The sequence below is a fragment of the Colias eurytheme genome, chromosome 25 (genome assembly GCF_061535395.1).
Source record: "Colias eurytheme isolate Ceu_HAF_F1 chromosome 25, ilColEury1 Martin Lab GWU primary, whole genome shotgun sequence".
Lineage (NCBI taxonomy): Eukaryota > Metazoa > Arthropoda > Insecta > Lepidoptera > Pieridae > Colias > Colias eurytheme.
Genome location: NC_143004.1, coordinates 5,767,653 through 5,782,327, shown reverse-complemented (window position 1 = coordinate 5,782,327; position 14,675 = coordinate 5,767,653). Strand labels below are relative to the sequence as shown.

The 14,675-nt window shown below is 33.0% G+C and overlaps 1 protein-coding gene across 2 annotated transcripts in view; it reads left to right on the top strand.

Moving 5' to 3' along the window:
* Galphas (G protein alpha s subunit) overlaps positions 1-14,675 on the top strand; it is a 35,151-nt gene that overhangs the window by 8,744 nt on the left and 11,732 nt on the right. For both annotated transcript variants that reach the window (XM_090116008.1, XM_090116007.1), the window contains exon 3: positions 13,878-14,001. In XM_090116008.1, coding sequence (XP_089972134.1) covers positions 13,897-14,001 — 105 coding nt within the window. In that variant the 5' untranslated portion in view covers positions 13,878-13,896. The remainder of the gene's footprint in view (positions 1-13,877; positions 14,002-14,675) is intronic.

Here is a 14,675-nt window from a genome sequence, read left to right as displayed (position 1 = left end):
TACAACCAAATTTATTTTTAAGTATCACATGAGGGAAGTTTTTGTGTCTATGTTTTTATTTATTTTTAAATGATTGTAAATAAAATATGTATTAGGTGTAGGTAGTAGTAACCTCGGTAATTGAATATCGTATTAACGAAAAAAATAAACAATTCTCAAATATACCTACTACCATTGAAAGATTGATAAATATATTATGTTAGCGCGTGCTGGTATATAAATTACGTAATTAATTACGGATATAACTAATATTTTTTGGATATCTTTACTCGACCAAAGTCGGAAAAAGAATGCTCCGCAACTGCAACTAATGAATTTACTTTTAAATTATAATTTTCCTGATAAATTATGAGCGCTATCATATATGTGTGTTTATGATGGTAATTTATAGCTATAAATTTGTATAATTTAACACGAGACCTCTGCAAAAGCCAGGCTGTGTCTGATTAGGTGACAAACGCTTGCGTTTTCCCCGGATGGGCCGCGTCCACTGCTCTCACAGACTGCCTATCTTTCTACTTGCTCTTAATATGTTTGAATAATATTGGAGTTATTTTTTTATTTCAATCCCACACTTGGCAATTAAGTTATAAATAAAAGGAATTAACCAAATAAAAGTATTAACACAATAAAAATTATATTATGCACATATCAAGTTATCAATAAGCAATAAAAAGTAAAAACGATAGTGGAATTATTTGCTGTTTAATATGAAATTTATGATTCACAAATTTTTTGTCTTGTAGTAATTGTATAATTTTATTTAAAAAATATTGAGAGGTGTCATGGAACGAAGTTGGAAGAGAGACAGACTATAACAAAAATTGTCATTAAGTACAATTTTTTGTCTTAATTTTTTCCGTCTAGCCCTCTTTCGCAACGCGCGATTGCGAACTTCGTTCCAGAAATTGTAAATCCCTGCTACGTCCTACGTTATTTACGAATATACTTCAGAAATAGTGATAATGGGATACTAGAATTGTGACAACTATTACAATACCTCGAAGTATCCAATAAAAAGGTACTTAAGTTTGTAAGGAAGAATGAATTGTCGATCCTATTTACGCGAAAACACCTCGAGTATGTTTAAATTTTATAAGGAGACAAATTAGGCAGATTAGTGCTTGATATTGTAATCTATACTTACTAATAACTATACTAATATTATAAAGCTGAATTGTTTGTTTGTTTTAACGCGCTAATCTCGGGAACTACTGGTCCGATTTGAAAAATTCTTTCGGTTTTAGATAACCCATTTATCGAGGAAGGTTATAGGCTATACAGGGTGTAATCGTTAAGTGTGCACAAGCGATTATTCCGTAACTATTGCAGATATCAAAAAACTTTAAACTGATATCGAAAGTACTTAACCTAATGAGTAAAATGGCCATAATAAATTTTTAAAAATAAAACGAGAAATAACCAAAAATGTTACATTAAACGCTCCCATACAATTTATTTCCCATACATTTTGTATTCATAGTAGATTTTCGAAGTGACGTCCTTATTGTGCAATACAATGAGGAGGTCTATTTACAGTTTCTAAATGAACTTCCCTCCAAATTTGCGAAGTAATTAAAGCAGAAAACCAAAAAAACAAAAAAAAAGCTAAAATCTTTCATATTAAATGTATAGGTTGATCCAAAAGTAATGATAATTGGGTATTTCCTGTGCACATAAAAATATAATATAAATGTTTTATGCTTGCTCATGTAATCACTAAGTTATCACAAAAAAATTATATCTACAGGCCACGTTTCCAAGTATTAACATTAATTTTAATGTGAACAGTGCGAGCCAGAATGTTTCCCGACGAAAAGAAGAAACAACGATTCGACATTTAGAGGGTGAATTTCTAAATTTTTAATGAGATCAGGATAATTTTTTGTCACGATTTGTGACCATGGGCGTTACCTGGGTTCACCATGTTTATGCTGAAACCAAGAAACAATCAATGGCCTGGATGCGAGCTTCCAAAGTGACGGTGAAGATTTTCAAAGTGAAAATTAGTGGGATAGATTAAAGCCGTAGTTTTTTGGGACGCTGAAGAAATGTGGAATATTTTAAGAAGGTAGCCACTACTACACAGGGCTCTTACTACACAGACCAAATTAAAAGATTGCGGGTAGGTTAGTAAGAAAAAGCGACATGGCAAACTTCGGTCTTGAATGTTGGTTCACCAAGACAACGCACCAGATCACAAAGCGTCAGTTGCGATGGCTGCCAATCAAAAATCGGCATTGAAAATGCTTGAACACCCACCCTGTTTGTAAGATCTAGCTCCTAGTTAATTCTATCTCTTACCTCGGCACAAGAAACACCGTCGATACAAGAAATTTTAAGACGACAGCGAAGTGATGGCCGATTTTGAGGGGTTTTTGTAGATGAAGTCAAAGTTTTTTTTTCTAAGTTAAGGAAAAAAAATATCGAAGTATATTATCTAGTTAGAAGACTATCTAGAGAAATACATAATTATTTTAACTGTAATGTTAACCTTGTTTAATATTGATTATCATTACTTTTGGATCAACCCATGTACATGGGATATTCATATCTCATACTAAATGTATGGGAGGGTTTAAAGTTAATTTTTTAGATATTTCTCGTATTATTTTTTAAAATTTATTATGGCCATTTTACTCATTAGGTTAAGTACTTTCGATATCAGTTTAAAGTTTTTTGATATCTGTAATAGTTACGGAATAATCGCCTGTGCACACTTAACGATTACACCCTGTATAATATCATCACCCTTATCCAATAATACTACGAATTGAGTACTCCGCATAAATATCAAAGAAAAGAGTCATTACCTACCTCAGTTATTCCTTATGTACCAAAAGATTTCAACGGTACACTTTGATACATATATTACTTTTCCTATTTGAATTTCCAACTACACGTACCAGCTGCCTATAGTCTTGTTACGTTATGATATCGCATTATGCAACACATACCTATACAGGCTGTCCCAGGAAAGCCTGTCAAGCGGTGGCCCAGAGCTAGATCATCATTTAGGCTACCCGAATCACTGCCATGTATGTGTAACTACTGTTTATCTTTCCTGGGACACCCTGTATAATGTACCAACACTTAAATATAAGCTGTCTTACCACAAAAAGCTTTAGACAGGGTTTAACTTTAAGCGCAGGTTTTCTTTAATCGTATTTCACATACACAACTATTAAAGTGACAGATCCCTGGTTTAAAGTTAGACTGTTTAAATTGTTTTGTGGTAATAACATACGGTTCTTGAACCATTCACTTTAATTAATCGTCATGTATTTGCAAATCGATTTACTTCTTTGTCAACTGGTTTCTTATAAATATTCACCGGCTATGAATATAAAACTGCGTTTTGCAGCGGAGCGCACTTGAGGTAGGTCAAGTTGATAACGAGGAGTTAAGTTTAAGTTAATTCATTTTGCGAGAGATGTTAACTACGGCAACAGTGCTAGGTAGTGTTAAATTAATCTTTAGCGGTTATTATTTTAAACTGGCTAGAACTAAAGTTTACGCCTATAGACTATGGTCTATACTCTATACCCACATCGTGTTTGTTATTAGCTTGAAAACATTTTTCAAATGTTACAAACTTCATAATATATGTTTGGTAAATTCAGCACATTTTTCAGAGTGGATACTGCATTAAAATTAAGGTTTTCGTTGTTTTAGTTAAGGCTTTTATTGAAATTGATATTTATTATTTTATGGCATTCAAATGCTTTATAAATATAAATTTATAAAGAATAGAAAAAATTCGATCACGAGGCGGGACTCGAACCCGCATCCTTTCGCGCCATTCCGGGGCGGATGCCTGACCAATTCAGCCACTCGTGACCCGCCAGAGCAATCGAATTTATTCTATTCTTTATAAATTTATATTTAAGGCTTTTATTTCAATTAAAAACATTCGAATCATAAAAATCTTCCACACCTTAACATGTAGGCACATTTCCATACAAAAAATCATCCAAATAGGCTTTCACGCAAGGACATTGCACCATCTTTACAATCTACCCACACATTTTATATTTATGAGACCGGTACGAAATGGGATTAAATAATTGATGATATTGTATAAATAAAGTAGATAATAAAATGTTGCTTATTTGGATCTTTGCTAAAGGTAGCGTTAGCTACTATTAAGTATTATACTGTGCTTAAGGACTTGTTGAATTCACGACATGTGTCTTTTAGCGATTAGATACATTGAGTATCTAATTGATTAATTAAATAGAAATCGTTCTTAGAAAAAACGTTGATGTTTTTGCCTCTGTTAGCCATATGTTTTTCTAGTGTACAAAAGAATCGAACTCATTTCAGAAATCTAATAAGATTTAATTTTACTTTACGCTCGCACTGCTCATTATCAGGCAGTTTTTCCACGTACTTAAAAGTTACCAAAAGCTTTTATTTCAACCTCCGTCAATTATCATTTCAATTAAAGGCGGCTCAATTAACATTCCTTCATATTTCCTGTATCTCTCAAAATTCATTCATGTTCTGTATCTATCGGCTCAGGTTTGATAATAATCTGACAGACAAACGGATTATAAAATCGCTATGAACAATGGATTTGTCTTATCTTCATGTAGTTTTACCAAAACGTAACAGATTCAGTATCGTTTGGAAGATTTTAAGATATATACGAACGAAATTGCACTCAGGGATCACGTACCTACATAATACATATCCAACCGTAAAATAATTTTTGATGTCGGTTCAGTAGATGTAACTACGCTTTCAAACAAATAAACTCTTCAGCTTTATTAGTAATTGGGTATCATTTAAACTATCACCAATTTAATTAGTTTTGTGTTTCTTAAATAATAGGGTTTGTCCTCAAAATAGTAGATCTGTCACCAAAATGTAGTCACCAAACAATGCAAAATCAGTTCCACAATAAATTACCTAAAATCCTGAGATATAAGGTCTAGTACCAAATAAATGTTTTTGTATGTACATATTATAATAGGTGTGTCCTAATAAGTATTTAAGCAAACTAATTTAAAGAGATCACCAATAAATCATATTATGTTACTAGAAAATTGCATAAAGGGCCGATTTTTCAATGCTTGGATAAAACTTATTCGTCGAATAATGTATAAAACTACCATTTTAAAAAAGTATTCTATTGGCCCGTATTAAACAGTTTACGTGACATTTTAATATTATCGTGTAATACTTTATTGGACGGATAAGTTTTATCCAAGCATTGAAAAGTCGGCCCTAAGTTCAAATAAAAAATTAGGGTTGTCATCATCGTTTCAGCCAAAAGATTCTGCTACTTAACTAGACTCCCAAGGTTCTAAATTTCCACTGGTAGTATAAATTATATTTAAATAAAATTTTTAGCAGAGTAGTAAATAAAACAATTAAAGTCAAAATAATCAATACTTATTGTTTAAAATAATTAACACTGAATAATCAGCGCTGGTTTAAAATAGCTGGCTTATGGCTAGCAGAATAGTAGATAAAACACTTAATTAAAATTAAAATAATCAATATTTATTCTTAAAAATAATAACCACTGAATAATCAGCTTATCGCGCCAATTTGTCTCCACCACTTTGATCATTTTTTAATTTAAGTTATAAATTGATATATTAAATTGGTAATGAATACTATTAATTTAATATCTGAACGAAATAAAATGTTACTACTGTATTGGTGACAAAATATCAAATAAAAAGGGGTCGCAGTCAGGGATCGATAATCGATTTATTTGGTGACAGATCTACCATTCTGAGCACAGAGCTATTATTTAAGTAACAAAACTTTTATTATAAGAACGAAGTTTATATTCATGTAATGCAATACAATTTTATTGGTTATCGATCTCTTATTTTACACATATATTAACATTAATTTGATAATTCATACCTGGGAACAATTTTTGTTTATCTGAGAACGAAAATATTTCGTGGTGATAGATCTATTTATTAGGTGATACAACTTGATGACAAATATAAATTTTGGTGATAGAAAATATAGTTCCCTTAGTAATTTGGAATGTAGATTAAAAAAATCACTTCCCATTTAAAAGGAGCGACCGCGAAAATAGTAAACAATAAGCCGTATATTAACGAGACAATGACGTCACATCGAGGCCTGCCAGATGTAATTAGCCGCCGAAATCGCGCGGCACACGCGCCGCAGGACGCACGCCGGCGCATTATGGGGCTATTAGCATATTTGTTCCTTTTCGATTAATTTTATAGGCCAGGAGACGGGGATGTAAATGTAATATATTTAATTTAATTTTTGGATACTTAGAATCGAAATATATTACAAATGATCTGGCTTTGTATATTCGTACGATTGATCTAATTTATTTTTCAATAATGTAGAATTGTAGATGAAAGTGTAGGAAGGAAACGAAAGGCGATAGAGTGAAATTTTTTGGGTTTTGTGCCCAGCAGAACCAAATGCACGTTCGAAGATTATTCCGTCAAAAGTAGTTACTAGGGAATGAGGTGTAGGTTTACCTAAGTGTGTAATATTTTCTTACTAACCGCTTTCTTGGTACTAAACAAAACAGCAACGGTGAAGTAAAGCACGCTAGATCATCAACCTGCCAGTAAAGATTGTAGATTGATTATGAAACTGATATCAAATCTATCTTCTCCACAAGACACGGGACATCACCGCATTCAATTTATATCAATATTAATTATGAATTGTTCATTTGTACAACAGTAATAAAACTCTACGACACTTGTTTAATAATAAGGATAACAAAGAACAAAAATATATAAAAAAGTACTGAATATGTATATTTATGATCATTTTCCTACATTGAGCTATACAACTATAAACTATCAAACAAAAAACGGATATCAAATCTTATCCTCATTAAGAACAGTATAAAAACAATAAACACGATATAATAGTGAATAACTAATAGTATTTAAATTTATTTACTCGATTATTCTATTTACATTCATTAATTACACTCCAGACTCGGTCTACACGTGTTCAAATAAGTTCAAAACATCATATTATATAAGCTATGCTAATATATAAAAAGAGGTCATTTTGTATGTTGAGCGTGATATCCGTAACCAGTGCAATTATGTGAAAAATCTATTGCCATTTGCAAGGTATCCTGTATAGTCTATATTAGTAGTATTATATTATCTGTAAATTCTGTAATGTATGTAGAGTATTTAAAATGATAAATAGGTACATTATTAAAATAATATTTGCACGTTTTTGGTGATTATTTTCCACAGTTTTATCGTTTTGTGTATGAAAATTCATTAAAAGCATTTTGCACCAAACAGACACAGGACGTATAATTAACGTTCATTGATCTTTTTCCCGCTAGGAAATTTTGTTCTTTCGTTAAACGTAGACGTGCAATAGGCTGTATTATGGGATGTGTAAGTTAAATTGAATAACTACATACAAGTCTTATTACACTTTCTTCATCCAATGTCTCTGTACCTACTTAAGAAATACGGTAGTATAGTTTACATATTATAGGACAATTTGAGACACGATAAACTCAATACAGAAGGAAATAATAGACAATAGGTACTAAGTAGAACTTAATGCCAAATAAATACATAGATATATTACATAATACTTTTCACATAACACAGCGAGCTCTCTGTCTACACATGGTTTTGACAAGCCCATCGGCACCGATGGACGGATGAGGTCGTATACACCATTACCTCTTTGGTATGCTTCGCGACGTGTTTATGGTTTGTGAAAATGAAAGTTGTGCATGGCGGCCGTGTCTATGGCCATTTGCCGCCAAATGTGTAGCAATGGAGGGAGCGGATGTAGGACAGTGAGAAGAAATGGATTTTCTTTTATTTTTTGTAAGTGGAGACTTTATATAATATGTAGTACGAGTAAAGACAATACATTTTTGTGTATAAAGGAGTTCATATAATGTATTGCTGTATTTCTTCGACAAATATTTGTTTATTTATACATAGTTTAATAATATGTATAGCAATAACATTCGGATTGCGGAGACGAAGGAATCTATCGATAGATTGATGCTAATCATATTGTATATACGCCATGTCACTTAATTTTTCATGCCTTTTGCGAGATTGGTTCAAATAATTTCAATTTCAAATAGTTCACTTATAGCCCGGAAAGGAACAGGATCGCAGGAAATGTGAGAGGGAAATTTTAAACGAACGGTGCGAAGGTAGTTTTGCCACGTGTAAAAAACTAAGTACCTTCATATACAGTATGTACTACAAAATTGGTAATTAAATCGTCATTTTAGGTAGGATGATGTTTAGCTTTGTGGAATTAAAATATTGAATGCTGAAAATTTTATTATCAGTCAGGATACGGTTATATTATACCTATACGTAGACACGTAAGAAGAAGACTCCCCCTTCATCTTCGATATTTTTTTCTACGTTACGGAAGAAAATATTTTTATAGATCGGTAGGATACGTATATTAACAAATGACAACGACATGGTAGAAAATATACAGCGGTATATGAAATGATACCCTTTCTTTTATGGAGCCCGTTAAAAAATAAAGTAGGTATTGCTTGGAAAATTCAGTGGTCAAGTTAGTCTGTGTAGTAGTTATGTTTTGCGAAATAAATGCTATTTTGTAGTTAATGTAGTTAACTATACGAGTTATTTATCCTATTGTTGACTTTTGCAATTTCATGATGACATATTTAAGAACACAACTTTTTCTTATAGAAACTTGGATCCAAGTTCGAACACCCCTTTTTCATGAAGACTTACGACGGAAAAGGAGACATACTTTTACTCCTTTTCAATGCTTTATAAAATATACGGATAATAAGCGCTAAATGATGAAACTATAACGTCAATTTTGTTTTGCCTCAGCCCCCGGAATCACAGACACAATAGAAAATCTATTGTGTAGTGGCCCGATCGGGCCGCTCGGTGGTCAATGGGTTAAGTGAAGTAAAATTAATATGTACTAGCTTTCCGCCCGCGGCTTTGCCCGCGTTTTTAAAGAAAAACTCGCATAGTTCCCGTATCCGTGGGATTTCCGGGATGAAACTTATCCTATGTGTTAATCCAAGTTACCCTCTATATGTGTGCTAAATTTCATCGGTTCAGTAGTATTTGCGTGAAAGAGTAACAAACATACATACACATACATCCATCTTCACAAACTTTCGCATTTATAAAATTAGTAGGATTTAAATTACCTACAGTTTTTTATTCATAATATGTACTAGCATCAAAGTGTATCTTTTGCACGCCTCATAAGCGAAGCGTTGAGGTGGGTACTACTGTCACTTCGCGCAAAACATCTGATTTTTCAAACTTAAAATGTCTTTATGTATCATTAGTCCAGTCTGTGGGGAAATGTAAAAGCGTCTGCTCTACAAAAGGTGGCGTAGAAAATGTTTTGAAACAATATTGTTTAGGTATGAAAGGTTAATAAAAATCCAAGTTTTCGACCTTGACGGACCCAGGCGTTCGCCGCCATCTTGAATTAAAGGTGCTAAAATTAGGTATATTTTAAATAACTTCTCAATTGTTTACTAAATCACAAAAGTGTCTATGAGGGGTTCAAAGAAGACAAAATTACCTACATTTTTTTCATACATGATTATTCTGTAAGTCTTAAAGGTAAAAAGTTACAAGCGACGGAAATAATAATATTTACAGAAATCATATAATTTTAATTTTGTTTAAAAATTGTGCAGCTATCATTTTTTAATTCTTTTTGATGGCCCGGGCTGGTTAATGGTGGCTTCTTCATTATCGTCGCTGAAATTTTCTGTTTCATTGTCTGTATTTTTAGTTTCCAACCATGAAATTTCGTCGTCATCACAGTCTTCGTTATCTATCTGAATCTCTACTGCATTTTCACACAGCTGACCACTACAGAATCCACAAACAATAGAGCATTTTAATCCAGCTTTTCTGCAACTACATGCTTTGCTGCATCCTTTTTTACAGTGGCAAGAAATTACACTTAAAAGCATCTGAGGTGCTGCTTTCTCTCTCGTTGTTATTGGAGTGAGCCTATTGGTGTCATATCTCCAGCCCCAGTCTTCTGGATTTTTTTCAATTCCATACCATTTTGACTTGGTGGTATGTCCTAAACGCATGATACCATGCAGCGTCTTTTGTTGGCGGCAAAGAAGTAAGTTTAAATTTACTTTTTATTGATAACTAGCGACCCGCCCCGGCTTCGCACGGGTGCAATTCTGATACTAAATACACTACAGATAAACTGTGAACGTTGCACGGGTATTATATATACATATATTAAGTATATAGCCGGGCGCCCGGCCGGTACCGCCGCAAACGCTACGTCCCGCAATTTTTAAATCTGTAATATCTTCGAAAATATTCACTTAAATCATACGGTGTAAAGGGCAATATAGATCTATATTAAATGAACAATGTATTCAAGGTATTTAATTGGTTAAGGATTAATGCTGTATTTGTTAAAATCGCATCGAAAATTAGCCATTATTTGTCGTGAAAAGTAAATGACAAAAAAAAGTTATTGTGGGTTATCCATAAGAGATAGACATATACCATCGCGGACTTTTCTGTAGACCTTTTCAATGTGTATAATACTTAGTACATTATTTTGATAAAACTCGTAGGGTTCAGCCTGCGTTTGCAATGTTAGCGGAAAAAATGTAATTTTTTACAACATCACATTAGAAACCCCAAAAATAACAGTACTTCTCCACTATTTAATGGATGTAATTATACATATAAACCTTCCTCTTGAATCACTCTATCTATTAAAAAAAACCGCATCAAAATCCGTTGCGTAGTTTCAAAGATTTAAGCGTACAAAGGGACATAGGGACAGGGAAAGCGACTTTGTTTTATACTATGTAGTGACTAAGGATTCCTTATCCATGTCCCCTCTGTACAAAGTTACTAGAAAGCGTGCTCCAGCGTCTTCGATTTCTTCTGGTCATGACGACGAAATTTCATGGTTGGAAACTAAAAATACAGACAATGAAACAGAAAATTTCAGCGACGATAATGAAGAAGCCACCATTAACCAGCCCGGGCCATCAAAGAGAATTAAAAAATGATAGCTGTACAATTTTTAAACAAAATTAAAATTATATGATTTCTGTAAATATTATTATTTCCGTCGCTTGTAACTTTTTACCTTTAAGACTTACAGAATAATCATGTATGCAAAAAATGTAGGTAATTTTGTCTTCTTTGAACCCCTCATAGACACTTTTGTGATTTAGTAAACAATTGAGAAGTTATTTAAAATATACCTAATTTTAGCACCTTTAATTCAAGATGGCGGCTAGCGCCTGGGTCCCTCAAGGTCGAAAACTTGGATTTTTATTAACCTTTCATACCTAAACAATATCATTTCAAAACATTTTCTACGCCACCTTTTGTAGAGCATAAATACCTACAGACTGGATTACATACATTGCACTTGTAAGATAATACATACACACACATATTAAGAAAAAACACTATTTTTAACGTTCATGATATTTTTGATGTCATTTTTGTTATTTAAACTAGTTAAAAAACAGTTTAAAAAAGTTCTGTCTTGGACGTCCGTGTGTCTGTATGTGCGGATCCTTTTTCTTGTTAACACGATAGCGACCGAAATACTTTACTAATCGAGTCTTTTTTTTTCTCTTACGCTTGAGTATGCTCAGGAATAGAACCCTTTCATTTTTCAGGGTCTGATTCGATGTGGTTTAATTGTTATTAAATAAACAAAAATAATAATTAAAAAATATTTATTTAAAAAAAATTATGAGGCGTGCACTTTTGGATTTTCCAAATTATTTATATCTGCAACGTTCAAACATTGCATTATCACAGTTTTATTTATAACAGTTTGTTATTATTTTAATTAATATTCTCAGACGTTACGCGAAACGCTATCTTGGCCGAAAATAAGCAACTTTCGTATGAAACTAAATATACCTATATACCTATTTATCCCGGAAACCCATGGGAACGGGAACTATGCGGGTTTTTTGAAAACGCGGGCGAAGCGGCTGGCGGAAATCTAGTTTATCATAATAATTAGCCACATCAGACTAAACTGTTGAAAATGTTTGCTATGTTACCACTTACCACTCTCTATACATATAATCGGAAATTAATTTAATCTATAGTAATATTATAAATCCCTGTCTCTATGTTAAAATATTAATATGCACATTGCGCTTTCACGTAAAAGATATTGAACGAATGTAACTTATTTTTAATTTAGATCGATAATAGCACGGCATGACATATTATAGCCTACTTTCTATCCAGGTAAAAACCTAATATAAATGTTATTACGAATTTAAAAACATAGTATCTGTGTTATACAAATGAATCGGCAAATGTATTGCTAAGCTTGTCGAGAACGGAATGACCAATTCGGCTATTTTTTGAGCGTTTTTATTGAGGCATAGGGAATGTTTTTATGAAAAAACACGGAATAGGTGTCTATATTCCGTGTTTTCTCATGGGGTAGATCAATGTTTGCTATGGCAGTTAGTTTAATGAGCCCTCTTCACAATGGGCAGCGTTGGGCATGTAGAGTAGAGGCAAAAACGATAGTGTAGAAGACCCCAAATGTCTATGATCGGCCGTTATTGTAAATGTTTATTCGTAATCGCCGCAATGGCGGCAAACATCGACGATCATTTGTTGGGCCAACGCTATCGATTGTGAAGAGGGCTCATTTAATATAATTGGGAAAATATGAACCCATTACCCTTCCACTATACCATATACACCATATCACTTCAAAGGGTGCCTCGTATAACGGGAGACACAAAATACACAACAAACGTATGATGTTACTCCTTAAACAAACATGTACATTGTACATAAATGTTTGTCCAGGACAATGGGATCGGGTAAACCGCTCATGGTAACTGTTGTATGCAATCCTTGCTTCTAGGAAATGTAACTATCGTATTTATAGGCATATGACAAAATATAGAAACATTACTGATTAGAATTATCGGGGCTGTACTTCGAAGTATATCTTTCGTATTAAAATGTTACATTTCAGAATGTTCGAAGCTTCTAAACTCAATGGAATGATCTGAAATTTAAAATTAATAAGTAAAAATTATTGAACAAAATATAGAAGCATTACGTATTTGGAACTAAAGTTCTATCAAACATACCTTCTGAATTAAAATGTTACATTTCGAACCTTCGGGGGAACAGTATAGATTTTTTGACTGGAACGAGCATTTAAAGGAATTGATACCTACATAGGTATTATAATATATTGTATCGTTTATTCCTATCTATTTTTAAGTAAGGTATTCCTTTTAGATCGGAGAAATACCTTTAAAAAGTGTCATCTATATTAAAGCTATACCTTACGTTGGATTTTTATAACGAGTTACCTGACCCTCCTCAGAGCTCACTTGCACGTGCGTGTTTAAAATAGTCGATAGATAGATTTGCCATCGAATTCTTTTTTATTTTCTTATTGTTTTATTTACGAGGATTGCTTTTATTTACGAGGCTTAACATACCTGCTTATCCTTTCCCTATATTTACACATAAAAATCTGATAGCTATACATATAATTAATAAAATTATATTAAATAATTAAAGAATTACGTTACGTTCTTAAAATATAACTATTTGTGAGCCAATACCAGCAGACTAGTTCTAGACAACCTGTCTTATGAAACGAAGCCTTACTAGCGATTAACTAAAATATATGAGATATGACCTACGTAATGTGTCCCGAAAATTTTCTTATTTATTTTAAAAGTGTGTTTTACATTCCACCTTATTACTTTACAACACAACTGGCTGATTGGTTAAACATGTCAACAACAAAAAAATCCTGGCTAAAAACTGCTATCCTAAAAAAATAATACAAAAGCAATTTAAATAGTTATACAATCTCGTTTCCAGGTGGGCTGCCTGGTCTGCAATGGGGTGCTTCGGGTCGCCGGGCGCCAAGAGTGGCGAGGACGATGCCAAGTCACAGAAGCGGCGGAGTGACGCTATAACGCGGCAGCTACAAAAAGATAAGCAGGTAAATGGAGCACTATGCAATCTTTTACCTATTAAATTTAGCGGAGAGGAGATGCGTTATCATGCGGCAGCTTAAAAGAAAAGCAGGTAAATGAACTGCTATTGTGTGCTAGTGCTAATTAAATTCTGACGGACATAAATCAAATCTACCTCTAAATTGTTCTGCTTAAACAGCTTTATAAATTTTATTCTCAAATGAAACGAAATCGTCAATGTAGATAATATGCTTCAAAATGCAAGAGCAGAAAAACATCTTGTTGTTTTATATTTTATGATTAACCGCACTTCATTATTTTTAACCCAGGCAAAGTCACAAAACAAATAAAAACACGTTCATATAATATTATGATCGTACGGGTATATGTATAACAGTACTGCATATAGGCCAACGCTACGTGATAATAGTATTTGTAAACTTTCATCTTATTTTTCGACATTTGACAGCAATTTTACTGTAATATCAATTGTCGGGATCATGGTGTGAGCTTTTCCTTTTAGAGTGATGTTTTTTATTTCTTTGGTAAAGTAGTAAGGTGTAATTTCTATGTATTAGACTTAAATGAAATTTCGCGGGCTTTAGACGTAATGAGCGCGCGTACCAAAGACACAATATACAGGTACAACCAGTACGAATCGTAAGGGTATTATGACAATTGACAATCTATACTAATACTA